General features: G+C 38.8%; 1 protein-coding gene and 2 non-coding genes across 3 annotated transcripts; 1 reads left to right on the plus strand and 2 right to left on the minus strand.

Annotated features, from left to right (window-relative positions):
* Nucleotides 1-1,617: 1,617 nt before the first annotated feature.
* LOC139733922 (uncharacterized) lies at nt 1,618-12,425 on the plus strand. Its single transcript, XM_071644735.1, has 4 exons — nt 1,618-1,720; nt 8,475-8,554; nt 9,399-9,556; nt 11,145-12,425. Exons 2-4 carry the CDS (start codon nt 8,505-8,507, stop codon nt 11,396-11,398), a joined length of 462 nt encoding a protein of 153 aa, XP_071500836.1. The 5' UTR covers nt 1,618-1,720; nt 8,475-8,504; the 3' UTR covers nt 11,399-12,425.
* An 11,507-nt stretch (nt 12,426-23,932) lies between these two features.
* Nucleotides 23,933-24,005, minus strand: Trnav-cac (transfer RNA valine (anticodon CAC)). The gene has a single exon. It is a non-coding gene; the product is annotated as a tRNA-Val (tRNA).
* A 1,624-nt stretch (nt 24,006-25,629) lies between these two features.
* Trnav-cac (transfer RNA valine (anticodon CAC)) lies at nt 25,630-25,702 on the minus strand. The gene has a single exon. It is a non-coding gene; the product is annotated as a tRNA-Val (tRNA).
* Nucleotides 25,703-27,778: the final 2,076 nt, after the last annotated feature.

Here is a 27,778-nt window from a genome sequence, read left to right on the forward strand (position 1 = left end):
GCTGTCGCTCCACATGGCATCTGGTCGGGCTAGGTTTCTTGTGGCAGAATGTATGAGAATGCATGGAATATGAAAGCGTATTAGTGCTTTGATATTATACTTACTAATGTTATCTTAGTTCCATTACCATTACCAGCACTAGAATTAGTAGACCTAGGCCTATTATTCGTACTATGCTAGCCTGCATGTAGGCTATGATAAAATGATGTAAACCTAGCCCACAGTGCCCTGCTGGCCTTGCCTTGGCCTGATCTCGCTGACACTGTCACTGGTACTATACAGTATACTGTCTATGCCATGGTCAACTTCCCTACGCACATGGCCCTTCCTGCAAGCTTTATTAGTACGTCTTGACACCCAAGTTAACTGCGAGCAGCCCAAACTGTGTACAACCAAGGAGCTTCAAAGGAGCTTCAAAGCTCCTTGGTACAACGGAGCACCCTGGGCCCGGGCTGGGGGTTATACCCAAGTAACGTGTTAGATCTAACCCCCGAAAGCTCAAAGCTCCAGCTCCAAGATTGAAGAAGTTTAAACACAGCACATGGCATGCACAGTACAGACACCCATCCATGCGGCCTTGCCCTTAGTTTAGGGCATGGACATGGTGCATTGGTGGTCATATAGTTAAAGGGTGGTTTCAATTTCATTGCCTAATTAAAGACTCAAGAGTTTAAGACTAGGCCTATAGATTTACTCGAAGTAATTGTTAAGTTGAAGTACGTGTGTAGCAGTTTTAAACTAACTTTAGAGGAAGAGTCGATTTCTTCGGTAGTACTAGTCTAAAAGAACAAGGCCAGGTCGAATGCGAGGAATGTCATTGCATGCACGTGAAAAAATGACATGCATGCATTTAAAATTTAAATGAGTGGATGTGGGGAATGGCAGGTGATATGAATTTACACGATGTTCAAACACAATGAATGCCAATTTAATTATCGCGGTACTTACGTTGCATTAAGGTTTCCGGTTTCTTGAACTTCACAGATATATTGGAGTCTGTTTATATTCAACAGAATAGAATACTACTAGAATTTACCAGTAGACGCTGAGAGCATATAAAACACACCATCGAACGTATCACTATCTGAACATGTGATGTGTAAACTAGAGTAGCTATCATAGCTCGTGTAGTAGGCACATCGTACAAGCTTGCCAACGAGCGGACGGAAGCCGGCTTCTCTATTCAGATGTAAACATTGCTTGCAACGCGCGAAATCCGTGGGAAACCCCCCGAATCCGGATTGGTCATTCTTGGACATGTGACATAAAAACCGTCCAATTTCATGTTGATAATTGCTACATAAAAGTTGTTGGAAAAATGTAGAAACAGTACTAAACAACTCCATATAAATTTTAGCTCAGAAGTAATAATGTGTGAGGACAAACATACATGTTATATGAGAGGTGTACCTGTATTTTCTTGTAAGTTAACACTGATAAAATAGCTAACCGGGGATAGGCCACACCTCTCAGTTGCTGAACTCGCCGGCCGTGGCGAGATACGTGACAAAACATGCATTTTGATTGGCTGCAGGAGTCATATTACACATCGATTGACCAATGATGAGGACTGGTATCACTGTGCATAATCGTTTGTTAGTCATTCATTCGCGATCGGTCGGCTAGTGTTGCTGTTAATTCGGGAAGCTCTGTGAACGTGTAAGATCAAGTTTTGTGAATTCATCGCTACGACATTATTGTCAGACTTCAGTTATTATCGGTAATTCAAACGTGTTCAGTTTCCGATGATCTGTCATATGAATCTTTTGTGTAACTTGTACGTCTGTGCGTCTTGTTCATTTCATAAAGTCGGTCGTGTGTATGCTTCCGCAGCCGGCAGCCTCACCATAGTCACATAGCACAGACAGCACAGCCAGCCACAGGCACAGCTGTAGCTGCAGAACAGAACGTATTTCAGTCAGCTGTCGCTGTGCCTATGCCTGCGCCTGTGAAGATAGCTGTGCTATTATAATGCGCATCAAGGTCGTCCAGCTCCAGGCAGGCCATTTGGCATTGAGAAGACTTACCATACCATTCCATACTCATAGAACTAGTCTAGTGTAGGACGTATACAACGGTGTAGGTACCCTATGGCTATTTGCCTGTCTAGTTTAGAATCTGACATTAGACAATATTGCAGTAACCCCAGTTCAGAGTTAGACTATCTAGTGCATAGAATTCTAGTGGTAGCAATCCAATAGTAATTAGCAATAATAATCCCAATTAATATTGTGGAAATCTAATTGTAATGTTAACCGTAGCTTTGTAGTAGGTTTAAAGGACAAGTTCACCTTCATAAACATAAGGATTGAGAGAATGTAGCAATATTAGTAGAACACATCATTGAAAGTTTGAGGAAAATCAGACAATCCGTTCAAAAGTTATGAATTTTTGAAGTTTTTGTGCAGTACCCGCTGGATGAGAAGACTACTGCAGTGTATGAATAACTTAGATGTCACATGCGTACAACAATATAAGGAAAATATAAAGAGAATTTCACAAAATTCCATCTTTTGAAAAAAGTACACATTCCCCTGACTCGTTACCGATAACTGTTATGGGTAATATTATTCCCCCCGCCTTTAGAAAGAGGCAAGTCAATTGCTCTTTTATTATGCGAAAAAAGTGAAAATATGTTGAATTTTCTTTTATATTTTCTTTATACTGTTGTACGCATATGACTCACAAGCTGTAGTAGTCTCCTCATCCAGCGGTTCCAACACAAAAATTTTAAAAATTCATAACTTTTGCATCGATTGTCCAATTTTTCTCAAACTTTCACTGATGTGTTCTCCTAATATTGTTGCATTTTCTCAATCCTTATGTTTATGAAGGTGAACTTGTCCTTTAACTCTAGACAGGAAGATCTGTCTGTCCGGAGGACTCTCTTATATTTTTGCCATTAACGCTGTCCTCACTCCGCAGAACATTCCCCGACGGACAGATACAGACCGATCTTTCGGTCAAGTTTAACTCTTACAACTCTGCTGCTGTGCTCTGGTCTAGAAATAGAATAGTGGAATCTATCTTGTTTCCTTTTTTTCTGTAACGTTAGTTGGCTGCCTCTCGACTGTGAGTGTGATACTGTAAAAGTGGATATTTTCGCGCGACTAATTTTTCGCGCTTGCCCAAGTAAGAAGAGTTTCTCGTGTTTTTAATTCCGAGGAATCAAGACATCAACAACTGGGACATATGGCACGCAAAAATATTCGCGTGCTTTTATTTTCGCGCTAGCTTGCGGTTGCGCGAAATGCGCAAAAATTTCAACACCGCGAAAATTTCCACTTTTACAGTCAGTAGTGTTAGCTGAAATTTATGCCTTTTTGGCTTTGTATGGATTCTGAGTCTTGAGATGACAGGAATATCCAACTAGACTACGGAAAGCAATAATTTTCTGATGGGCATGACACAATGACAATGTATGGCATGCTGTCACTGAGAAATCCAAATGCATGATTTCACTCATGTAGAGCAGAGGTACCGTAGTTATGGGTAAACCGTAAACTCGGCCTAGCAGGTAAACTCGGCCCCCTGGGGCCAGCGCATGCATTATAACTACTAACTAATTGTAATGTGTGCGCTGGGTGCCAAGTTTACCCACTAGATCTTGAGAGAGGTGTACCGGTAGCTGTATTGCTTGCTGGGGGCCGAGTTTACCCATAAGTACGGTATACTTTACTTACTTTTACTTTCTACTTTACTTTTATCCAATGTGGGTGTAGGACAGTGCCTGTTCATTGATCAAAACTCGGTCCGAGAACTTGTCAAGTTGATTGTGTGGGAAAGAACAGGGGCATAGATCTAGTATAGTCTTCACCTTCACCTTCACCTTCGTTGTAAGGGAGTTGAGGATGTCCTGTAGTTCTCCCGGTCGAAAACGCCTTTGATGTACATGTAGATATCTCGAAAAAATTAAACTTTAACATTGTGTGCAGCGTGCGTTGATGTCAGACATAACTGAATTGCTTATCTGCCCAAAATTTGTTGAGACCATTTTTGAAGAAATTCAAACTTGAAGCAGTAACCAATTGTTCTGGTAAACTATTCCAAGCGTTGATAGTACGTTTGCTGAAAAAAACTGCTTCTAAGATTAAGTCTGCAATGAGTGCTGAAGAGTTTCATAGAGTGACCACGGGTATGCTGATACTCTGCTCTCTTTAAAAAATATTCAGGGTTTAATGTATCCATGCCATGGATAATCTTATAAACTTGGGTCATGTCGCCCCTCTCTCGACGATAGTGGAGGGAAAACAAATTAAGATGTGGTAGTGGCTCTGAATATGGCAAGAAACTCATACCAGGGATCAACTTTGTCGCTCTTCTCTGCAAAGCCTCAATCTTACGGTCATCAGTTACAAATCTAGGACTCCATGACACATTACAAAATTCAAGATGGGGGCGCACCAAAGTTTTGTACAATGGTATAAATGTATCTGAGTTGACATTATTGATAAGCCCAAGCATCTGGTTTGCTTTGTGTATTGCGGCTGCAATATGTTTCCGGAAGGAAAGTTCTCCATCAATGATAACTCCTAAATCTTTCTCAGTCGTGACATTTTCTAGCAATCCGTCATCCATAGTATATGTCCAATTTGGGTTATTATTTCCAAGATGGAGAGTTTTGCACTTTTGTGTGTTTAATGGTAACTGCCAAGTACTTGACCAGTTTGAGATACAATCCAAATCATCTTGGAGTTGCTGGCAGGAAAATTGGCTCGTTATTGGTGCATAAAGTTTGGCATCATCAGCATATAACTGAGCATGGCAAGTTGAAGTTACATCCGGCAGGTCATTGATAGACATAACGAAGAGAGTAGGGCCCAGCACACTTCCTTGGGGGATGCCGCTTGTCACTTTAGTCCACTCGGAGTTGCATCCATCCACCACGACTCGCTGCACTCTTTGTGACAGGAAGGTTTGTATCCAAGAAAGAAGATGACCACTAATTCCATATGATGCTACTTTCTTTAATAATCGGATATGAGGTACAGAGTCAAAGGCTCTTTTAAAATCCAAATAAATTACATCAATGGAATCTCCTTGATCAATATAAATGGTCCAGTCCTCCAGTTGACATAAAAGCTGAGTCGTGCATGATCTGCCAGGGACGAAGCCATGTTGAGCCTCACAAAAAAGGTGGTTCTGACTCATGTGATTTATGACAGCATCTCGAAGAATAGACTCCATAACTTTCACCACCACACCACTGAAATGAGACTGATCGGTCGGTAATTACTGGGATCTTTCCTGCTGCCCTTTTTATATATAGCAGTAATATTAGCACATCTCCAGTCATCTGGCAAGAAACCTTCATCCAGTGATAATGAAAAGATGATTGATAATGGGGTACAAATCTGGTCCGCAAGTTCTTTGAGAACACGAGGATGAAAACGATTCGGTCCTGCCGATTTAGAATTCTTCAAAGCTATATAAGTTTCTTTCTGACAACATCTGGTGTAAAAAGTACAAAATCTGTATTCTGACCATCATAAGATTTAGATGCTTCAGGAATATCATATACATTTTCATAAAAATGTGAAGACTTCACTAAACTTGCAGTTTAAGAGGTTGGCTTTTTCTTGGGCAGAAATGGCTTAAGTTCCATCAGGCTTTGAAAGGTTTGCGATCTTTGATCTGCTTTTAGTCTGACTATTCACGTACCTCCAGAAAGCCTTGGGGTTTGTTTTAACCACTGACAGCAATACGAGTCTCAAAATCACTGCACAGATCTCTTGTCATTTGTCGCAATTTATCCCTTTCATGAGCATAGGTGACATAGTGCCAGATGCTGTTTGTGCTCAGATATCTCTTCCACAGTCTTTGTTTCTTCTTGGAAAGTGTAACAAGTCTATATGTTACATAGATTTTCTTTCTCCTGTCTTTTTTTAACATCTTCCTGGAAATATTGTCATCCATTGATTTCTTTAATTTTTTTGCCGTTATTTCCCATGCTTCAGCACATGTCTTATTGGCAAATAATTCTGGCCAATTTTGATTTTCAAAGTCATGTCTCATATTATCATAATTTCCCTTGTTGAAATCAAAGGTAGACTGTCTTTCCTCCACTTCATGTTCATACACAAGAGTTAGATCGATTCTAAGACAGACGTGATCACTTTTGCCAAGTGGCGGAAGGTATTCAATGCTATTGATTATATCACGGAAGGTATTCAGTGTTATTGATTATATCAATGTCGTCAGTAAATACAAGATCAAGAACATTTGCTTGCTGGCCTTCTCTATGGCTGCGTTTATCAACTCCTTTTCTCGGCAGAAACAGGTTATCCAAACAGCTTTCAAGGAAAATTTACGAGTTGATAAACGCAAAGCTGTTTTGAAAGCCCTTTAGGAAAGCCTTTTACGAAAGGGTGCATTTATCAACTCTCCTTTCTCGGCAGAAACAGGTTATCCAAACAGCTTTCAAGGAATTTTCACGAGTTGATAAACGCAAAGCTGTTTTGAAAGCCCTTTAGGAAAGCCTTTTCGAAAGCCTGAAATTTGTGACGATCCAAACAGGTTTCCTAAACAGGTTATCAGAAACCTGTTTGTAAAAGCCTTTCGAAGTTGATAAACGCAAAGCTGTTTTGAAAGCCCTTTAGGTCGCCCTACTGCGGTTACGCAACCATGCGTTTCCAGTTTCTGAAAAGACGCGCGCCACGTAAAGTGCCCACGAGTACGTGTACACAGGTGTATACATACAGCTGTGTGTAATGCACGCATATGCTTGGAACAAGGAGGTGTTTCTCTCACCAACAAGGTTTGAGAAATAGAGTAACAACAGTCTCATTCCCTTTGATCCCATGTCTCATGCCGCCACTCAGAAATATTTGAAGTATGTGCTAAACTGGAGCTACCTCACAGATAGGAAGACAATTGATTCCTGTGGCATTGTATCATGACTCGTCACTCTCAAAGGAAGATATGTCTTTATGATGGTAATTGCTTTTCGCCGTCCCGTCATAGAAAACAAGCGGCACATTAATAGTACAGGCAGTCAGGGCTTTGGAAAGGGCTCTCGAAAGGGCTATGGAAAGGGCTATGGAAAGGGCTATCGAAAGTTGATAAACGCAGCCGACGAAAACAAGCGGCACATTAATAGTACAGGGAGCAGACAGGGCTTTCGAAAGGGCTATGGAAAGGGCTTTCGAAAGGGCTATGGAAAGGGCTATGGAAAGGGCTATCAAAAGGGCTTTCGAAAGTCGTTTAAACTGGGGAAAGTTGATAAATGCAGCCTATGTCTCGTTGACTGAAGGATATGCTGGATGAGGAAAGCATCCTGCGTTGCCGTCTGTTACTGAGTGTTAGATCTATATGCTAATACCAAATGCCTGGCCTGATGAGGTTGTGCATATCTTGGTATCTACTAGATGACTGACTTGTTGAGTTGATGTGGTTGATTTCAGAATCATAATTTTTTTTTTCCTTCTTTTTGGCATGGGCGTCACAGGAAGGGGGGGGGGGGGTTCCGTTGGTGTGAACTCACCCACTTCAAACACTTTGGCTTAAAAAAGTTTTACTTATAAATCAAGTCTGCACACACAATTTAAATCTCCATGGTTTCGGAGGTGGGACACCCCCTCACAGACACTCCCCACTCGCTCATACGGGCTCAGTCCTGGCATGTGCTCTGGTAAGAGGCTTTTTTTTTTCAGAAAGTTGCGCTGAAAGCCCTTTTTTTTTTCTTGTTAGCTGATGAAATCTGGAAGTGGAGAAATCTGGAAGTGGAACCAGAAATATAAATGCACCCCCCCCCCCTTTGCAAAAAGCTGGTGACGCCCCTGTTTTGTTGTGATTTGTCTGTTTACTGTGAGCCACAAGTTTGATTGATTTACAATGAATTTAAGTATTGCGACAAGTCCAACAACGAAAGATGACACATAATCATTTATTATAGAAATTGCTTTTTGGTAAGTTTAGCCTTTAAAGGCCCCAAAAGGGTGTTCATGTTCATTTATTTTATCACTACTGATATTAACCAGGCTTGTGTCTCATGTTTTGGTGAACTTTACAGTTTGAATTGTGCTAGAGATTTTTATGTTTGTACTGGGAAAGAGTTCCTTTTGCATCCCCATAAAATAATCCTAACTAGGCATATGACTCTGTAATCTAGCATAGACCTGACACCCTTAGCATTAGACTTACTGTCTATTGGCTAGTGTTGTTGTCTATTGGCTAGTGTTGTTAAGAAATTTTAAGGGTAAAGGATGAAAAGTCAGAGTTTAATGCAGAATGGAAACCTGCATATATGAGGGTTGAAACTCTGGCAGTGCAAACTTACAGACATGCTAGAAACGCTAACAGTGTGAATAAAAAGTTTGGATTGATTTCCTACACACGTTGTAAGAATTTTAAAGAACTAATGACATGTGGTCTATTTTCCACAGAACATTGTGCATATATGTCCGCTTTAACCCCACTCTGCCCTCATTCTGGCATATACTATGTAAGATGTTACCTTTTGATTTTCTCTACAGAACCAATTTTCTGAGACCACAAGTATCAACATGACCTCTGTTAACTGCTTCCAAGGAAAAGGAGACAAGAACTCTTCCAAGTAAGATTATCATTCAGATTTTGATATGTTATATCTATGTTTTTTTTTTAACGTGTCAAGTCTTGCTGATTTTGGTGACAAGAAATCGACAACAGAATATGCACACAGTTGCAATACAAAATATGCCTCAACCAAACTGGAATTATCCCAAAACAAAGACAAGACCATGTTGTCATGATAGCAGTGCAACAAATGCAAGGTAGTCATTAGTTGGACATTTTAGTAACATCATGCATTGTTTTTGTTTGTTTGTTTGTTTGATTGATTTTTTGTTTGTTTTTTCAGTGCTGTGTCTTTAAGGATGGAATTGTCTACCATTGAATCAACAATGAAGATCTATTCCCATAAATGTACTCATTCAAAGCAAACATGGATGAACAGTAAACATTTCTCCTCATCAAGTATAGCCCATTCAAAGAGCTGATGGTTATTATATGATTGAGTGGGATCCATATTGTGTAAGGTTTGTGTTGATTTGATGTCTCTGGTCAATTGAATGAATTTTGATAGTATACCGGTACATCTAACACCATCAAAAGACTCCACTGTGAAATGGTGTTCCACAACGAAAGTTGCTTCACTTTAGTTGTAGGAAATGCAAAGATCACAATATATGTCATACTAAATTACTGGTTCTTCTCAAAGTCACTTGAAATTATAGTTGTGTGTGGATACATATTAAAGTCATATTTCATCAATAAGCTGTAGGACAAATCTTGTCAGTTGTGATATAATCCAAAATCTCACACATGCTGCTGTGAAGATGCCCTCGACAGGATCTAGTCATGTTCTCTACCTCCTGGGATAACATTCATTCCTTTGCATTCCTTTCCCCATATAACAGAGTTCTTGCTCCACCAGGTGGCAAGTCCAATGATATTTTTGGGTTTGCAAATGAGCCAGCAGACCCCCCTCCACAGAGGAGGCAGAAGGCTACTCAGCCCCCGCCTTTTGCCCAGCACACCTATGACCAAGGCCCTGCTAAACCCTGCAAACCTGTCTGTAAGTATTCATATTTCCAGTCTCAGTTACATCTAAAACATAAAAAGTGTAATTAAGGAATGGTTTAAGAGACCATGTCATCATAAAAGTAAAGGCACATCTTTTATGGCAGAAATGGGATGACTGAACACAAAACATTAGTTAGATAAATTGCATTTCTATGGGAGTATTCATATATCTTGCAGTCGAAAGACTGAATTGCATAAGGAGTTACATTGTAAAAGAGACAGTGTAAATGCATAAAAATAAGCATTAATAGATGTTTAAAAAACAAATATTGATACTAAAAAGGGAGTGATGCACACAAAGACGTACAAATAAAGCAGAATCCAATCACAGTAATTCACGTCAGGACTAACTGCATAACATCCCATCACATTACACATAAAGACACTGTGAGGAGGGCTCTGTTCTCCCTCTCTCACGCACTCCTTTGCACTTATTCCCTTTCCCTCACTCTTTTACACAGTTTCGTGCATGCACACCACCTCACGCTTACAGGCACATGATAGGCCAGATTACACACTCGCTACAGTACACATCACAGATCACTGATCACATACATAGGCATAGCACAAAAGTTTGCCATTATGAGACACCTAAAAGGCTTATGATTATTGAGAGATACACTGCACACAAATATATGCAAGGATGGTTAGGGCTTACAAGAAAGACGGCAGGAAACACAAAAATCTGCAACTAGCAAATTGATTAAGCATTATTCATGGCATATTGAAATAAGAAATGAGAAAGGGAAGAGATCTAGAGGTTGGAGTAGATAGAGAAAGATTAGGGAAGGAGGAGAAGATGTGGAGAGTGAGTGAGAGGAAGGGAGAAAAGTGGAAATCGAGGATAAAGAATGGAGGAGAAAAAGAAGAAGAAAGGACTGAGAGTGTAAGGAAAAAGTAAGAGAAAAATGAAGTGGGATGATACAGAAAGGGGAAAAGGGAATGGAGAGCTAAGGAGATATGGAAGGAAGGAATGTGGGAAAGGAGGGATTAGAAGAAAAGAAGATGAATATAGAGAGGATAATGAGAAAAGGAGAGAGCAAAATAAGAGTCGGCAGGATAGATGAGGAATGGAAGAGAAAAGGAAGCATACCAAGCAGCAAGTATGTCGCCTTGATATCTGGCATGTACAAGACATGTACATAATCATGAAAGGTAAATCAGTCATCAAAAATAAGAATAACTAACAATTAGAAATATTGTTGGCATGAGTGGGGTGAACATGAAATCAAGAGTCATGGATGGAAGTATTCTTTCCATATTGACTGAATTGAAAATGGTGCTCAAACTGTACCCCTGGTAAATAAAGCAGTTGATACCAGCAATCACTGTTGTTAGAACTGATTTGCTAGTTATTTTTTAATGTAGACTTTATGCTTTCTCCCATTGCAGAATACAATAATCATATGTGATACCTTATTCAAAGAAGAAAGCTTATTGAATTACATGTATCAGGGATTATTGGACAGACACCATCAAATGGCAAGAAATTAAATGTTTGGGAAAGGCATAGAGGTCATTCTATAAGAATCTTAGAACTAAAATATGTCTTTCTTTTTTTCTTTGTTATGGAAATTCAGCTTCCTTTAACCCATTGACTGGTGAGCCATATGGAGCATCGCCAAACCAGCAACCTGCACGGTCAGACCCACAACCACCCCCACAACAGCAGCCACAGCAGCAACAACGGTCCAACACTGCGGGAAGACAGCAGACGCAGGCACAGTCTTCGTCGCCTCCACAGCATGCAGCCGGCACCAGCAGCGGCGAGCCAACGCACACCAGCATCAAGATATACAACCCTCCTGGTGGCAAGTCCAGCATCTCCTTTTAATGCCTTACAGCGACCACCCCCCCCCCCCTCCATACTGACCATTGACAGAATCAGTCATATGCAATGCCTGTCTGCTTTGTTCAGAATTGTTTCATGTATGTATACAAAAAATAATTACTAAATGAATTAGACAGAAAAATCTTTATGTAATGACTAAACCAGCAAATGTGAGAAGAATACAGCAATATGTCTTAGCAGCACAGAATGGCATCCTTAAAATTGCACTTAACCTTTGTTTCTTGTCAAAGCAATATTCAAGAAGAAATTATGTGGTAAGTACTGACAGCATATTTGTGCATTCAGAAAAGTCAGTGCACAAAAGTGATGAATTATAATGCTGAATGCTTGGGCTAAGTTACACAGAGTAGATTTGATTAAGATGCTAAAAAGAACCTGCGATCCTACTGCAAACTTGTCAGTGTTATTCAAGACATTCCCTCCCATATTTCATCATTGCATAGTTGATAAATCTTGTGGCTAGATTCTTTACTGTTCTCATCTTTTGTGGATAAGAAGAAACACTTCTGTCACTTTTTTACATTTGTCACCACAGGAAAGGAAAAAAAAAAAAAGAAGATTGAACACATCATGCATTCCTGGCAATGAGTTAGTTTGAAATGATGTAGTTTGCCTAAATTCTTACAGCAGCTACAGTTTTGCAGTAAAATTTAAGCAGCATGTGTGATATGAATTTTCACTTTTATCACACATAAAAAACATATACATAAAGAGGGGAGAGCCAGAAGAGATAATGTATATGGAATGCTTTGTAATAGATTTAGAATAATTTTTGAAAAGATGAATTGAGATGAACAATTGATTTGTTTGTAGCATTTAGTAATCAATGTAGAGGCTGATAAAAATTTGAATTATGCTTCAAAAAATTTATGATAGTTATTTCACATGCTGAAGTGTATGTGATGTTAATGTATATTTGACAAAATGGTATATATACAAAATATATCTACTTAGTGATTGAAAAGTAATATATACAACAATGATCATGAAACGAACTGATGATGTTCACCAAAATTAGGGTAGAAATTAATTAACTTTGTTTGAATTGTTACATGGCAATTTCCATGCAGTTGTCTCATAAATCTCTTGCTTTTTTTTTTGACAAACATTCTGTGGATTCAATATAGTGGATTGACCAGTTTTTGAAACCACTGACACATTTTGTTTGAGTGTGGAGTGCGTGGCTAATTTTCAAACAGTGTCATGTGTAGCTTTCCTGGCTATTAGTTTGGAACCTCCTCCCTGTACTTGCATAATGATAATTGTAGTGAATGACGATAACATTGAACAAGAAATATTTATATCATAGTATGCATTGGCACACCAAAGATTGATGATCCGAAGCTGATCTCAAAATCTGAAACCTTCATGTGGGAGACCGAAAAAATCATCACTTTTTAGTTGGTAGTTCTTAGATGTAACTCTCACTCATCATCTATGCCAGATTTCCTTAGATTATGGCCATCACAACATGAGAGAATATCTCTCTTTTCTACTATTTTAGAGTTTACCAAAATGTGTGGATAGTAAGACTTTGCTAAGTTTATTTGGGTCATCCTAATCTAAAATGACCCTTGAAAATTCTTTTAATGTAAGATGTGTTTTGTGTGTTTACAGCGCAATTTTTCCTCAGTCAAGAATCCGTGATATTGGCTGCAGGTTCTCATTTAAAAGTGCTGAAATGTTGCTGTGTGTGCATGGCAAGCACTTGGAAATAAAACACATGTGTTGCAAGGTGTTCATGGGTAACTTCCTGGAGATAGTGAGGGAGCCACCTTGTGATGAAACACAGACAGTTATTCAGGACTTGATGCATGTAGAGGGTAACCTGTGTGCAATTGAAGCTTGCATTCATCACTGGAATAGAATATATATTCTCTTAATATCAATATTATATTTGTATTGGCAGTGTATGGTGAACACACAATGTGGGTACACAGTGTGTGACTGATTTCATTGTTACCAGAGCCTTTCAGTAGCAGTTATGTGATTGATACAACATCATTACTTATGTTCCAGCAGCCAGAATTTAGTATTCTGTCCAACAACCAATGTTACCGGGAAACATTACTGCGCATGGAAAGTGTTGCGAAACAGAAAAAAATAAAATGATAATTTTATAATCTAATAATGACTGGAAGGAGAATGGTGTGTTTTGCAATGCAGGGCACACATGCTTTAAGAGATTCATTAGACATAGGGAAGTGTTTTTTTGTTGCTTTGGATGTTGACGACGCCATTCATTTCATTTTGATGTACTATGTGCAAATTTGTACAAAGCATTATTGAAGTGTGGATGACACCCAGTATCTTCCAAAATGTGCTAAGATTTGGGGTGTTGAGATTGTAAACTTTCACATTTCATGCCAAAAATGACTAATCTGGATCCGTGATTCTGGGGAAATATATTACATGTATAGGAAAATATGGTAATACATTATAAATGTAGTGATGATTGCACAAAAGAAGAGTTTACATTTCCAAGTAAAGTGTATTGCCTGGGGTCATTTTCTTGAAACCAATTTCTTATCAGTGGAAAGTAGTAAGAAAAGAACTTTATGTAGAGCCACTATTAATGAATTTGGCTTTAAATTATATGTATTTGGATATTGCAGAGCTAAGTGAAGTGAGACTGCTGTTTTTATTTTGATTTTTTTTTCATTAAATCAAAGCTGATGATGATCATGATTATGATGATCCATGTACTTTCAACTTGATTTTTTTTTTTTTGTAGTGACAAACTGTTTCTAAAGAGAAAAGATTGATACGAATCTACCCCCTGACTGGAGTATGATAATGACATGTCCACGAAGGATGTGGGGCAAAGAGTTACAGATTGCAAGCTGTAATTTAGTTTTCAGTCCTATTAGTATTTGATAATTTGCAGTGTTATAGTTTAAAGACATCTTGGATATTTAATGAATTACAACCAGAATTGTGAGGAAAATTGTATAGAATGTACCATCATAAACACACACACATACATACACACAAAAATACATCATAAGTACACACATCATGCAAATGTACATATGCTCTTCATGCAGTGCCCATATTTGTCAGTTTTAAGAGTTTAATGATTAGTGAATTCTGTTCAGGTTTATGAGCAAGCATTTGATTTCTTTATGTACACCGTACATTTGTTATGTAGAGTTGTGTTTGTATGTTATTGCATTTTTTTTTTTCAGGAGTATTTATGCCATCATACGTGTTATACACAGTTTGTATTGACATAGGGCTCCACATCTAGATGTTATGTAGAACCCTGTTAGAGTAAAATGACTAAATTACAGTATGTTTTGAGATATGTCGATCATAAAACCCTTTGCTCATTTCCCTCTTTCCTTTTTTTGTCTTCCAATGATTTGGTTGTGTTCTCATATTGCCATGCTTATATTTTTAAGTGTCTGCAAAAAATGCTGAATCACAAAGTTGGCAGGTAATGTTTCCTATGTTGCAGGTTTTCTTGGTTTTCATGCCTTCTCAATTTCTACAAAATTCCTTCTAGTTTTAGTCGGCTTTTGTCAAATTTCACATCAAAACTTCCTTGTAGATTGATCATGAGAAATAGCTATGTTTGGTGGCGTCAAAATTCAGCGAAGTATACAGCTGGAAGAAGCATTTTCCTGAATCCATATGGTACAGTTGTAGACATATCTTGCATTTTCTGGATATAACTTTTTTATATTGCAGGTATGAATTAGTGCTTGTCATTAAATACTGTGTTTGGCTAGCAAAGGATCCCACCCACCATGCAGGGACTGCTGCTAGGGTGGACCTTAAACATAACACTGGATTCTGTCACTGATACATCAACCAACCGTATGTATTATTGTGTGTTTTACTGATGGTGATACATACTGTATGACTGATGTTATGGCTTCCAACTATACCTGGTATGTTTGTTAGATTACAGTGACAAGAAATGTATTTCTTTCTATGGTAGAAATTTGAAAAGTGTGGTACTGGCAGTTAATTCCAACACCAAGTAAAAATGTTCACAAGACCCAGGAGATCCAGAAAAAAAAAAGCATTGGTTGGATGATATGTTTCAATAGTAGAGGCAAATGTTGCAGTCATGATATGCAGGATATGAATAGAATAGAATGTCTTTTCATGATACAGTTGTGCATATTCTTAAATTGGTTTTACTTCTCCACATGGTACTTCCATTTTTCTGTGCAATCATGCATGTTACTTTTTACCTCAGTCACAGGATAAAGTCCTCTCTCACTAAACCATCCATTCTGGCACCAAAGCTGAGATGGCATGTGGTATGATGTCAGAACAGCTGCTTTCAAATGTTTTGGGCAGCTGTAGGTATGTCAATTGTAGCAATGTATGGAATATTTGTCCATATTCTCTATAAGGATATTAAGACATTGTCTTTTCAGAAGACAAAAGTGATGTTATAAATCAGGTTACAAGTTTCAGTGTTGCCGTAAAAGAGATGCTATGACATGCCCACCACATAACCTGTCAATGTATGCCACAGTAAGCCCAGTTTTATCATTCACCCTCCTTCCTCCATGAGATCTAGAAGGAAGACATCGCCCCTGAAAATGATGTCGTGTGACTTGACTTTCTCGTACACATGCTCAGGTCAAAACTGCATTATGGATCAATATACCATATCTGTTTTCTTTTTCTTTCCAAGATGTATTCATTTTTGTTTGATACAGCATATGATTGTACATGTGTCTACAGAAGATTTTTTTTTTGACAACCTCAGAGCTCATCTTAGATCTCTCTGAGACTCTACAGACATGGCAACAAGCAACGATGTTGAGTGGCATTCTACCAACAAAATGACATTGTTCATTTTAAGTTTTTCAGTTTGAATGATGCTGTGCAGCTGGGAGGAGAAAATGAATAGTTATTATGTCTGGCAATGGTATTCAGCAAAGCTGTAGGCATGTGTAATGGCTGAATCTTGATGAGCCTAATGCCAAAACAGATCAATATTCATTTTTCCCCTGTGGAATATAATATATATGCATGTGGCAAACCTACTTAGACAGTGTGACTGCAATTGAGTCAAACTAGTATATTGTATGTGGCAATATTTAGGAGGAAATGGTGAATCAGGTATACAGGTATGCAGTTTATAAGCACCACTTATTCAACCTTTTCGTAAATAAGTGTGTAACATGTTACATACGCACACACACATATGCGCACTTTGTAGGTGTCACATCGAGGCACTCATATCTGACTTAAATACACAGTAAGGTGTATGACATTGATATCAAAGACGTACTGAGATAGCCGTCATAAGAATGTTAAATGAAATCATGTACTATATGAGAGTTTTGTCAAACATTGTCTCCATGCAACCAGCTTTCATCAAGAACCCTCAAAATGTGGGATGAAGACTGGAATAATAATTTTAGATGGCCACCTCTGTCACCGATGTCTTTAAAATATGTGATCTGTGATCTTACATACTGTAAAACCAGAAATTTTTGCATGCATTTTAATTTCACAAATTTCATGATAGCCAAGATTCGCAAAATTAAAATGCACACAAAAGTGCTTGTCTACTCTACAATGTATTGGATGCCAGTGGCAATTTGCGAAAAATTTCATGCCATGAAAAAGGTCTTCAGCTCCAGTTCACAAGAATTTCATGTCGCAAATATTTCTTGCATTATAGCATTACAGAAAGCAGGGTTAGCACAAGTCCGCCCTGACCCACATGGGCATGTGTAAGCGAAGGTTAGACTCATTTGCAATTTTTGTACAGCACTCTTTCTTTTGTTGCAGACAGTAGTACATTGTATCTGATTCCAGTGGAAGATAAGTTCGGACATGTATATCTTACTCTTAATACAGTGACTTTAGCAGACCAAGATACTAGTTTTGTGGGCATGGTTATAATTTAGCCAGATATAATCATAAAGTGGATGTGGAAATTTGGTCACATCTTTCTTGTATATGTGTGTGTGAGTTTTCTTTGTTTTTGTGTTTTTTCCCAGGACTATAACTGAACAATATGTGTGTTTCCATCTCTTTTTCTATCAATTTGCTATTTATAATATATACATGTACATGTCAAGTGAATTTCTGTCTTTTGCATGAGATGTAAAAGTGAGTCATATTTGAATGAGTTTAATATTCCAACAAATGTCTGATCTGGAAACATGTACAAAGTGCTCTGACCTTTATCAGCTGGCAACAAAGTACTGTCCTACTTATGCACTGTATGTATGACCTGCTTCATAGCGATGGTTGCAAGGGAATTAACTTTTCACATGCGTACTGGAAAACAGAATACATACCTAGGTATGTCGGCATTTAGCTGGAATTAAATTGTGCTTGTAAGATGTAATCTATCAGTAATCTGTGTGTCTGTTGATTCCTGAGTGATTTCTTGGCTTATTTGTGAATGGTACTGTACTTATGAAAACAAGAAAAAAAGAAAAAAAGAAAAACCAGAGCAACAGAGAAAAGAGGGGGAGGTGGACTGTCAATACAGCTGTACAGGAATATCATTTTTTGGTTGAAAAGAAACTCATTACTCAACAACATTGTGTTTGTTTATGTTGATGAATAGAGCAAAGTCAAACAAGGATTTATGAAAATGAGATAAATTTGAAGTATACATTAATTGCTTGTGCAAGTGCACATGTTTTTCACAGAACAGTTTTAAAGGGATAGTACAGTATTGGTGGAGCTGAGGATTTGGCTTTTAACCTTTTGCAAGATACCAAGAAACCACTTATGAAATAGTACAGAGCATGCCATTCTAAGAGCAATTCAAAGTTTATTTGATGAAAATTGGTTTTGGAATGGCTGAGACATCCAAAAACAAAGTGAAACAAAGCGATCGTGAAAAAGTGTGGGTCCCACACTTTATCAGAATCGCTCTTTTTTTGATATCTCAGCCATTTCATAACCAATTTTCATCAAATAAACGTTGGATTCCTCTTGGAATTACATGCTCTTTCATATTTCATAGGAGGTTTCTCATTATCCCACCCAAAAATGCTAAAAACCTGAATTTAGGTCTCAACCAAAACTGTACGAGCCCTTTAACAGTCACATCATGTTTGTAAATATGATAAGGTGATGGTATTGCAATTGATTTCTACATAAAAACAATACGGTGTAAAATCTGTAAAATAATGTCATTTACAGAGATACTACCTTCCACTCAAGTTTATATGTATGTATACAATACATACACATATGTAGAGTCATAATTTTACCAGGTAACTGTAGCATGTAATTTGCAAATCAAGTACAGTACCTGGTGCTCGGCCCTCAGAATACAATTGCAATTACACATAGGCGTACCCAGGATTTTTTAGAGGGGGGTGTTCAGTGGCGTACCGTGGGTCAAGACATTGGGGGGGGGGGGCGCACCTCATGGAAGCAACATCAGAATTGCATAACTGTACAATAAAATGCGAGCGAGCGGAGCGAGCGAGCTTGAAAATTTTGACATTTTTCAGTCCCCAAACTGCCGTTTGTAGCTATATATGATAATATATGTATATATAATATATATATATATATATATATATATTTGCTTTGGAAATTAAGGGGGTTGCACCGGGTGCAACTGCTGGCAGTTATTGGCAGTAACATCAGGAGAATGACATAACGATTAAATGCGAGCGAGCGAAGCGAGCGAGCTTGAAATTTTTGACATTTTAAGTCCCCAAACTGCCGTTGGCAGCTATATTTTTTCGCTTTAGAAATTAAGGGGAGGGGGCGCACCGGGCGCAACTGCTGGTAATTACTGGCAGCAACATCAGGAGAATTGCATAACGATTAAATGCGAGCGAGCGAAGCAAGCGAGCTTGAAAATTGTGACATTTTACAGTCCCAAAACTGCCGTTTGTAGCTATATTTTTTCGCTTTAGAAATTAAGGGGAGGGGGCGCACCGGGCGCAACTGCTGGCAATTACTGACAGCAACATCAGGAGAATTGCATAACGATTATGCGAGCGAGCGAAGCGAGCGAGCTTGAAAATTTTGACATTTTACAGTCCCAAAACTGCCGTTTGTAGCTATATTTTTTTCGCTTTAGAAATTAAGGGGAGGGGGCGCACCGGGCGCAACTGCTGGCAATTACTGACAGCAACATCAGGAGAATTGCATAACGATTAAATGCGAGCGAGCTTGAAAATTTTGACATTTTACAGTCCCAAAACTGCCGTTTGTAGCTATATTTTTTCGCTTTGGAAATTCGGGGGGGGGGGGGCGCACCGGGCGCAACTGCTGGCAATTACTTGCAGTAACATCAGGAGAATGGCATATAACGGTTAAATGCGAGCGAGCGAAGCGAGCGAACTTGAAATTTTTGACATTTTACAGTCCCAAAACTGCCGTTTGTAGCTATATTTTTTCGCTTTAGAAATTAAGGGGAGGGGGCGCACCAGGCGCAACTGCTGGCAATTACTGACAGCAACATCAGGAGAATTGCATAACGATTAAATGCGAGCGAGCGAAGCGAGCGAGCTTGAAAATTGTGACATTTTACAGTCCCAAAACTGCCGTTTGTAGCTATATTTTTTCGCTTTAGAAATTAAGGGGAGGGGGCGCACCGGGCGCAACTGCTGGCAATTACTGACAGCAACATCAGGAGAATTGCATAACGATTATGCGAGCGAGCGAAGCGAGCGAGCTTGAAAATTTTGACATTTTACAGTCCCCAAACTGCCGTTTGTAGCTATATTTTTTCGCTTTAGAAATTAAGGGGAGGGGGCGCACCGGGCGCAACTGCTGGCAATTACTGACAGCAACATCAGGAGAATTGCATAACGATTATGCGAGCGAGCGAAGCGAGCGAGCTTGAAAATTTTGACATTTTACAGTCCCAAAACTGCCGTTTGTAGCTATATTTTTTCGCTTTAGAAATTAAGGGGAGGGGGCGCACCGGGCGCAACTGCTGGCAATTACTGACAGCAACATCAGGAGAATTGCATAACGATTAAATGCGAGCGAGCGAAGCGAGCGAGCTTGAAAATTTTGACATTTTACAGTCCCCAAACTGCCGTTTGTAGCTATATTTTTTCGCTTTGGAAATTCGGGGGGGGGGCGCACCGGGCGCAACTGCTGGCAATTACTTGCAGTAACATCAGGAGAATGGCATATAACGGTTAAATGCGAGCGAGCGAAGCGAGCGAACTTGAAATTTTTGACATTTTACAGTCCCAAAACTGCCGTTTGTAGCTATATTTTTTCGCTTTAGAAATTAAGGGGAGGGGGCGCACCAGGCGCAACTGCTGGCAATTACTGACAGCAACATCAGGAGAATTGCATAACGATTAAATGCGAGCGAGCGAAGCGAGCGAGCTTGAAAATTTTGACATTTTACCGTCCAAAAACTGTCGTTTGTAGCTATATTTTTTCGCATTGGAGGGAGGGGGCACCCGGTGCGCCCCCTGGATCCGCCACTGGTAGTCAAGGGTGTCGGTTAATGTTCATGATTGGGGGAGGTATGACCAGCGAGGGGGCGTCGAAGTGACCAAGCGGGAGAAGGATGTCCAAAATCTGCACTTTATATAGAGCATCCCCTAATTTGTTTGTGTTTGTGAGTGTGTGTGTTTCATATAGATGGAAAAGTTAGGAAATAGCCAAGGTCAAGTCTTATTATTGGCAATGCAAGGCATTTTAATATAGACTAGTATGTAAAGCAACACTGCAAAATCAATGATCAAGCTTTGATAGCAAATGTGTACAACCTATCAAACATTGCGCAACATTGCAGCGACTCTTCTTGCCATTCCGATATTCTGAGTACACTGCGCACATCCTGCTTGTATTCAAAATGCCAACCAGGAATCACGCTGAATCACAATCTTTTGTCGTCTCCGGGCTTTTTGAACAATGTTATACCTCTTTAATTATATGGTTAAAAGAAATCTTAGAAAAATATCTTTTTTTCTTGATCATCCTTTCATGTCGATTACCAAGTCCATGTGTTATTACTAATTACATTGAGTATAGCAAGTAACTTGCTACTTCCAGAGCTTCCAGAGCTTGCTGCTTCCAGTAGGCTACTAATATACTGACTGTACTTGGTAGTCAGTGGCGTATCTAGGGAAAACGGCGCCCGGGGCAAGGGCGAAAATTGCGCCCCTAATTTCTGAAAAAGTGTTCAACCCCAACCCCATCCCGGTAGGGACTTTAAAAGAGTCCTCATGATATGGTTTTTGAAGCACTTAAGAGGGGTCTTTTGAGGGTGATTTAAATGTAATAGGCAACCCTAAATTTTGATATATTTTGGCGAGCGAGCGCAGCAAGCGAGCCGAATTTTTTTTTATTTCAGCTTTATACATAACATGGAATTCTTGTCATTTTTGGTTATTAAATCTTCGAATTACAATTCTAATCATAGTGACGGCCTTATAGATAACGATTTGTACCAACAGTGTCCTACCCCATCCCGGTAGGGACTTTAAAAAAAAGTCCACATGATGTGCTTTTTCAAGCACTTATAGAAGGGGTCTTTTGAGGGTGTTTTAAATGTAATAGATATTGAAGAATTTTGGCCAGCGAGTGCAGCGAGCGAGCCGAAAATTTTTGTATTTCAGCTTACAAAACATGGAATTCTTGTCATTTTTGGTTATTAAATCTTCGAATGACAATTCTAATCAAGATGTAGTGACGGTCTTATAGATAACGATTTATACCAACAGTGTTCAACCCCAATCCCATCCCGGTAGGGACTTAAAAAAAGTCCCCTTGATATGCTTTTTCGAGCACTTAAAAGGGTTTTTTTGAGGGTGATATAGAATCTGATAAATTTTGATAAATTTTGGCGAGCGAGCGCAGCGAGCGAGCCGACAATTTTTGTATTTCACCTTAAAAAACATGGAATTCTTGTCATTTTTTGGTTATTAAATCTTACAATTCTAATCAAGATATAGTGACGGTTTCATAGATAACGATTTATGCCAGCAAACTAAGGACTTGGAAAATTACTTACTACGAGTGAGTGAGCCGAAATTTTTATATTTCCACGTCATCATTACGTTTTGTTCTTCTTTTTTTTTTTTTTTTTTTTTGATAAATTTTGGCGAGCGGGCGCAGCGAGCGAGCCGAAAATTTTTATATTTCAGCGTTACAAAACATGGAATTCATGGAATTCATGTTTTGTTTTTATCTTGTTGATTTGGTTTTCTGCCCCCCCCCCCCCCATTCTCCTTCCCCCCGTCCGGGCGAGGTTTTTTTCTTCTTCTTCTTCTTCTTCTTCTTCTTCTTTTTTCTCGTTTTTTTTTTCACGTGCCCCCTTGCCCCCCCCCCCCCCCAGATACGCCACTGTTGGTAGTTGATACTACCGACTTAGCATGCAATGTGCCTATAATAGGCTGCAGCGCAGCATGCATTGTACACACATAATATTATGCATCATACACAATTTACGGTACCGCGTACGGTATAACACCGGTAACAAAGAGATTGTAATCTCTTTGACCGGTAAACAGTGAACATTATGCGCAATGTATCTTCGCGATTCGGTCAGAAAGCAAAGCAGGGATCGGGAATGTCTACTGTTTGCGCGTCAGCTTCGCGCGCGGTGCAGTAACGTAGTATACTATTAACACGTACTGTACACGAGTTCTTTAGTGCGTATGATATAATGTAATGTTCTCCATAATGTATCATCATCCACACAAACATTAAAACAAGGAAGAGAGAGAGAGAGAGAGAGAAAATGAACGCAAAAGAAATGAAAGGCGGAATTCAAAACGGAAATAAAAGCCGTAAAGACAGCTTTTGTTTCATTTGTCAACATCTAAGCATTGCTGAAGAGGGGTGTTGAATAGCTCAAACACATCCCTTTTGCCCAAGGGGGGTGTTTGAACACCTTAAACACCCCCCTTTTGGCAAAGGGGGGTGTTTGAACACCCAAAACACCCCCCCTCGGTACGCCCTTGACACATAGTGCGATTACATTCATTTAGCACTCTTACAAACTATAGTTGTTTCATAGCGCATACTACCATACCTACACTACCATACATACACTCTATTAATTTCTCAAATTAATTATGTATACATTGCACCAAAAACAATTACTAATCTAAAACCAAAGGCAACTTTTCAAAATACATCAGAAATTATTAGTCATTTAATACGTCAGTTGTTATTTATTTTATTTATTTATTTTTTTTTTTTTTTTTGATGGATACAGCATTACCTGACACAGTCTTCCCGGTCTTGATGAAAAAGTGTACAGGACTATACACTGGAATAGAATGCATCGATACGTGGTATATTGATTACATCCTCTGTATAATTATGTGCAGTGACCTTGAAGGTTAATGCCAGAGAGACAAGCGATGCTGAAAGCTGAACATCATGTACATATACATTTTACATGTACATGTACTTTCCGTTCATATTATCTTCTCAACAGCGCATGCATGAAGCCAAGGGATGGCAAGATATTATACACGTCATGACTACTTATTAGAGAAGAAAAAAAAAGAAAAAAAATGAAGTTGATGATTGTAACAAAGATTCATAACCCACTGAAGATTAAGAAAAGAAGAAGATTGTTTCCGCCCGGGTTCGAACCGGGGACCTTGCGCGTGTGAGGCGCACGTGATAACCACTACACTACGGAAACGGGTTCACACACTCAGAGTATTTTCTCTGCATTTTCCCCATCAGATACCCAAGGACGGCAGTTTTAATAGTCCACTACACGTCCAAGGCAAGTTGCATATTCTTTGCAGCAGACACAAGAATGACAAGGTAGATTGATTATACGGTTCATGATACGTGATATATCGCATGGATGAGTAGAATCGATGAAGGATGTCGTGGCAAGTATTTGAGTGGTTTTGATGGAGATGGACGAGATACGAGAGAAGTGTCCATTTAAGAAAATGAATCATCCTTGGCAGTACTTTCATTATGCGCGGTACCACTGTTCAGATTATACAGTACAATGTATGTAAAGCATAATATATATATATATATATATATATATATATATATATATATATATAATGTATATGATAGGGATATGTTCCATGAAAAATGCTCTACACTAACTTCTTTGGTGGCCCGTTCGGGCAACCCAAATCATCAAATTTCAAATTTCAGATAAAGACATGAAAAGTATACATAGTCTCTAGAAAAAATCGAGTGAAAATATTCACTCCTGAAGGAGAGAATCCTGAAAAGAGTGAATTTAGAGTGATATTGGAGTGAATTTTGAGTGAAAATGTTCAATTTGACTCATTTTGGAGTAACCTCAGGGATTACTCGAAGATTTTGGAGTGATCCCTTAGGTCACTCTAAAACGAGTGAAAATTGACATTTTCACTCTAAATTCACTCTTTTTTGTATTCACTCCTTCAAGAGTGAACATTTTCACGAGATTTTTTTAGAGAGTAAGGAACCACAATCATTTAGTAAAATATTTAACAAATACAATAAAACCGAAATTATGTAAAACTTGCCGGGTACATTGGACAATGAAATTATTCAAATACCAATTATGTGACTAAGAAGTAAAGCAGAAAAGCATTAGCGATCAAATAAGTTTATAAACATTAGAATAACTATAAACTACATTATGATGTGAAAATTGGCAGGTGTGAAAAAGAACGTCAACATATACCGGTATTCAGTATCAAACTGACTGATTTTTCATGCCATTATGTATTCATGAAATGAATATATTTGACACAAGGGATATACCTACCTCTGCCATTGGATATCATATAGATTGAAGAAAATATTAAGAAATATTTTTAAAGAAAGTACATGTTTTTGTGACCTCATCGGGCCACCAAATCATATCATTTCTCAAAAATGATGGCCTGACATCTGTATCTGGTAGCCACGGATCACCGCCAATGTCGAGACTTGATTATGCTTATACACTTATTGTTTATATTCATATGATGAAGTAGCTTGTACTCAATAATTGTCAAGTTGTAAGTATTTCGTCATTCTTTCTTTATTTCATTGTAGCGAATATTTCATGGAGTTCAGATGCTTGCGTGCTCTTTGAAATTGCATAGAACCCTTGGTGCACTTCATAATAATGGTTACAAACACTCATATGAAGTAAAATGTATCTAGGCCTATTCTTTCACCACTGCTTAGATATGTTGTCACTGCCAGTGTAATCTTTCCGTGTATGTCAAGAATTTAAGAAAAACTAACGAAGTAAAACTGGGAGGTGGGGGGGGGGGGGAGGAGGTGGGAGAGGAGGGGGAAAGAAAAAAAATGTGTGTAGTTTCCGCCCGGGTTCGAACCGGGGACCTTGCGCGTGTGAGGCGCACGTGATAACCACTACACTACGGAAACAAGTGCTGATGTCTTGTGTTCCTCGTTATTTTTTAGAGACTGTATCAAATACTGTGCCTGATAAACATCATATCTTGAATGTGAAGTATTTTCTGTCATCTATATTAGTTACAAACAGGTAACAGATGCCGACATGCAGCTCTTTCCATAGAAAGTGAAGTTGCCATGAATCAATGTCAAATTCCATCTGCCAACTGACTTTAAAACCAACGTGTTATATCAGAGATGAGAAGCATGAAACTTCACACACACGAAAGAAAATGCCTTTAAAGGAAACCAAAACCCAAAGAGAAATGTGGATTGAGTGAAAGCAGCAATATCAGTAGAACACATCAGTGAAAGTTTGAGGGAAATCGGACAATTGATGCAAAAGTTATGCATTTTTAAAGTTTGGGTGTTGGAACCGCTGGATGAGGAGATGACTGGAGGTTATGATGTCATGTATGGACAACAATATAAAGAAAATATAAAGGGAATTCCACAAAAGTTCACTTTTCTAGCATAATGAAAGAGCACTTGTCTAGCCGCTTTCAGAAAGCAGGGGGAATAAAAAGTTACCCTTAACCCTAAAAAGACTGGGCTATTTTGGTAGCTCGAAAGACTGGGGGGGGGGCCTAAAGGGCCCCCCCCCCCCTTAAGATCTCAGCCGTGGATTGCGCGATCGCCGCGGAAATTTGCACAATGGTAGTGTGTGATGTAATCTACAAGATCGTATATTTAAATTTTCCAAAATAGTCTTCTTTTATTTTATTTTGATTAATTATGCTAATTTATGCAATAAATCAGACTTTTTTATCTAAATCAGTAAATAAAGCTCCAAAAGTGCTCATTTTTGGTCTAGATATTCTTTGTAGCATTCTTAGCAAATGTACTTGAAAAAAAATTCGGTATCAAAATTAATTTCTTATTTATTTTATTGTTTTATGAATTTCTTATGTATTTCCTTGTTTTTTCGACCTTTTGTTTTTGTTGTTTTTTTCAGCAAAATTTGTGGCAGACCATTTTTGAAGCATAATACTACTAAAACAAATTGATTCTAGCCATTGAGAGTAAAAATAAGCATATTTATATGAACCATGTGATAAAACTCAATTTGTATTGACTTTGTACACAAAATCACATTTTTGAGCCATTTTCGGTCTCACATGCATGTACAAAAAGTTATGTAACTTCAGAACCGTACCCCCGGGCTTCACAAATTTGGTGTCAAAATGTGTGGGAAACTCGAAAGAAAAAAGTCATAGAGCATCGCGGCGAGAGCATTGCGTGTTGCTGAGTAATCGCGCGAAATGTCGAGGGGGGGGGGCCTTTTAGGCCCCCCCCCCCCAGTCTTTTTAGGGTTAACATGTATGTCAGTATCACGTTGATGGAATGTGTAATTTTCATGAATAAATTTCCATCTATACGCGGTTGCCAACGATAAGTAAAAAGCTTGACTCTATGGTAACCCATGATATCGATGTTTTCTGTTATTTATTGTGTCCAATATAATTTATATATCCGACTTGGCAGGAGAAAACAAAACATCTCGTGGTTTCTCTTCCGCACTATAGCGCGGGGGAGAAATCATGGTCCCAAGTCCTATATATTTATGATTATTGTCATCATTTACAATCTGATTTAAGGTATATACTTGGCATGATAAGCTCACACCGTGACTTGGATTCCTAGCTCGCACACCACGCACTGTGTGTGAATGTGTGTGTGTGTGTGTGTGTGTGTGTGTGTGTGTGTGTGTGTGTGTGTGTGTGTGTGTGTGTGTGTGTGTGTGTGTGTGTGTGTGTGTGTCTAGGGACTTCACTTGAACATGCTATCTTTCTATCTCGCGGAAAATGCTATACATTTTGAGAAACTGGATTCTGTTGCACAGTTCTATCAAGTTTAATGGTTTTAATTTGGAGTGGAGATATTTCTGACCATTCTTCGTGACTCTGTGCTGTTTCTGGTTCTGTCATCCCGCCCCCTCCCCTAACCCGGCGAATTAATGCGCCTATGCAGTATCGTAAACTCGGCAAGTCTGTGAGATATTAATCCGCAGAAGTTTGGGTATTCCCAAGTCCCTCCAAACAAGTCGAA

This window comes from Diadema antillarum, unplaced genomic scaffold (assembly GCF_040938485.1).
Source record: "Diadema antillarum isolate AM-2024a unplaced genomic scaffold, OU_Dant_1.0 seq00000506_RagTag, whole genome shotgun sequence".
NCBI lineage: Eukaryota > Metazoa > Echinodermata > Echinoidea > Diadematoida > Diadematidae > Diadema > Diadema antillarum.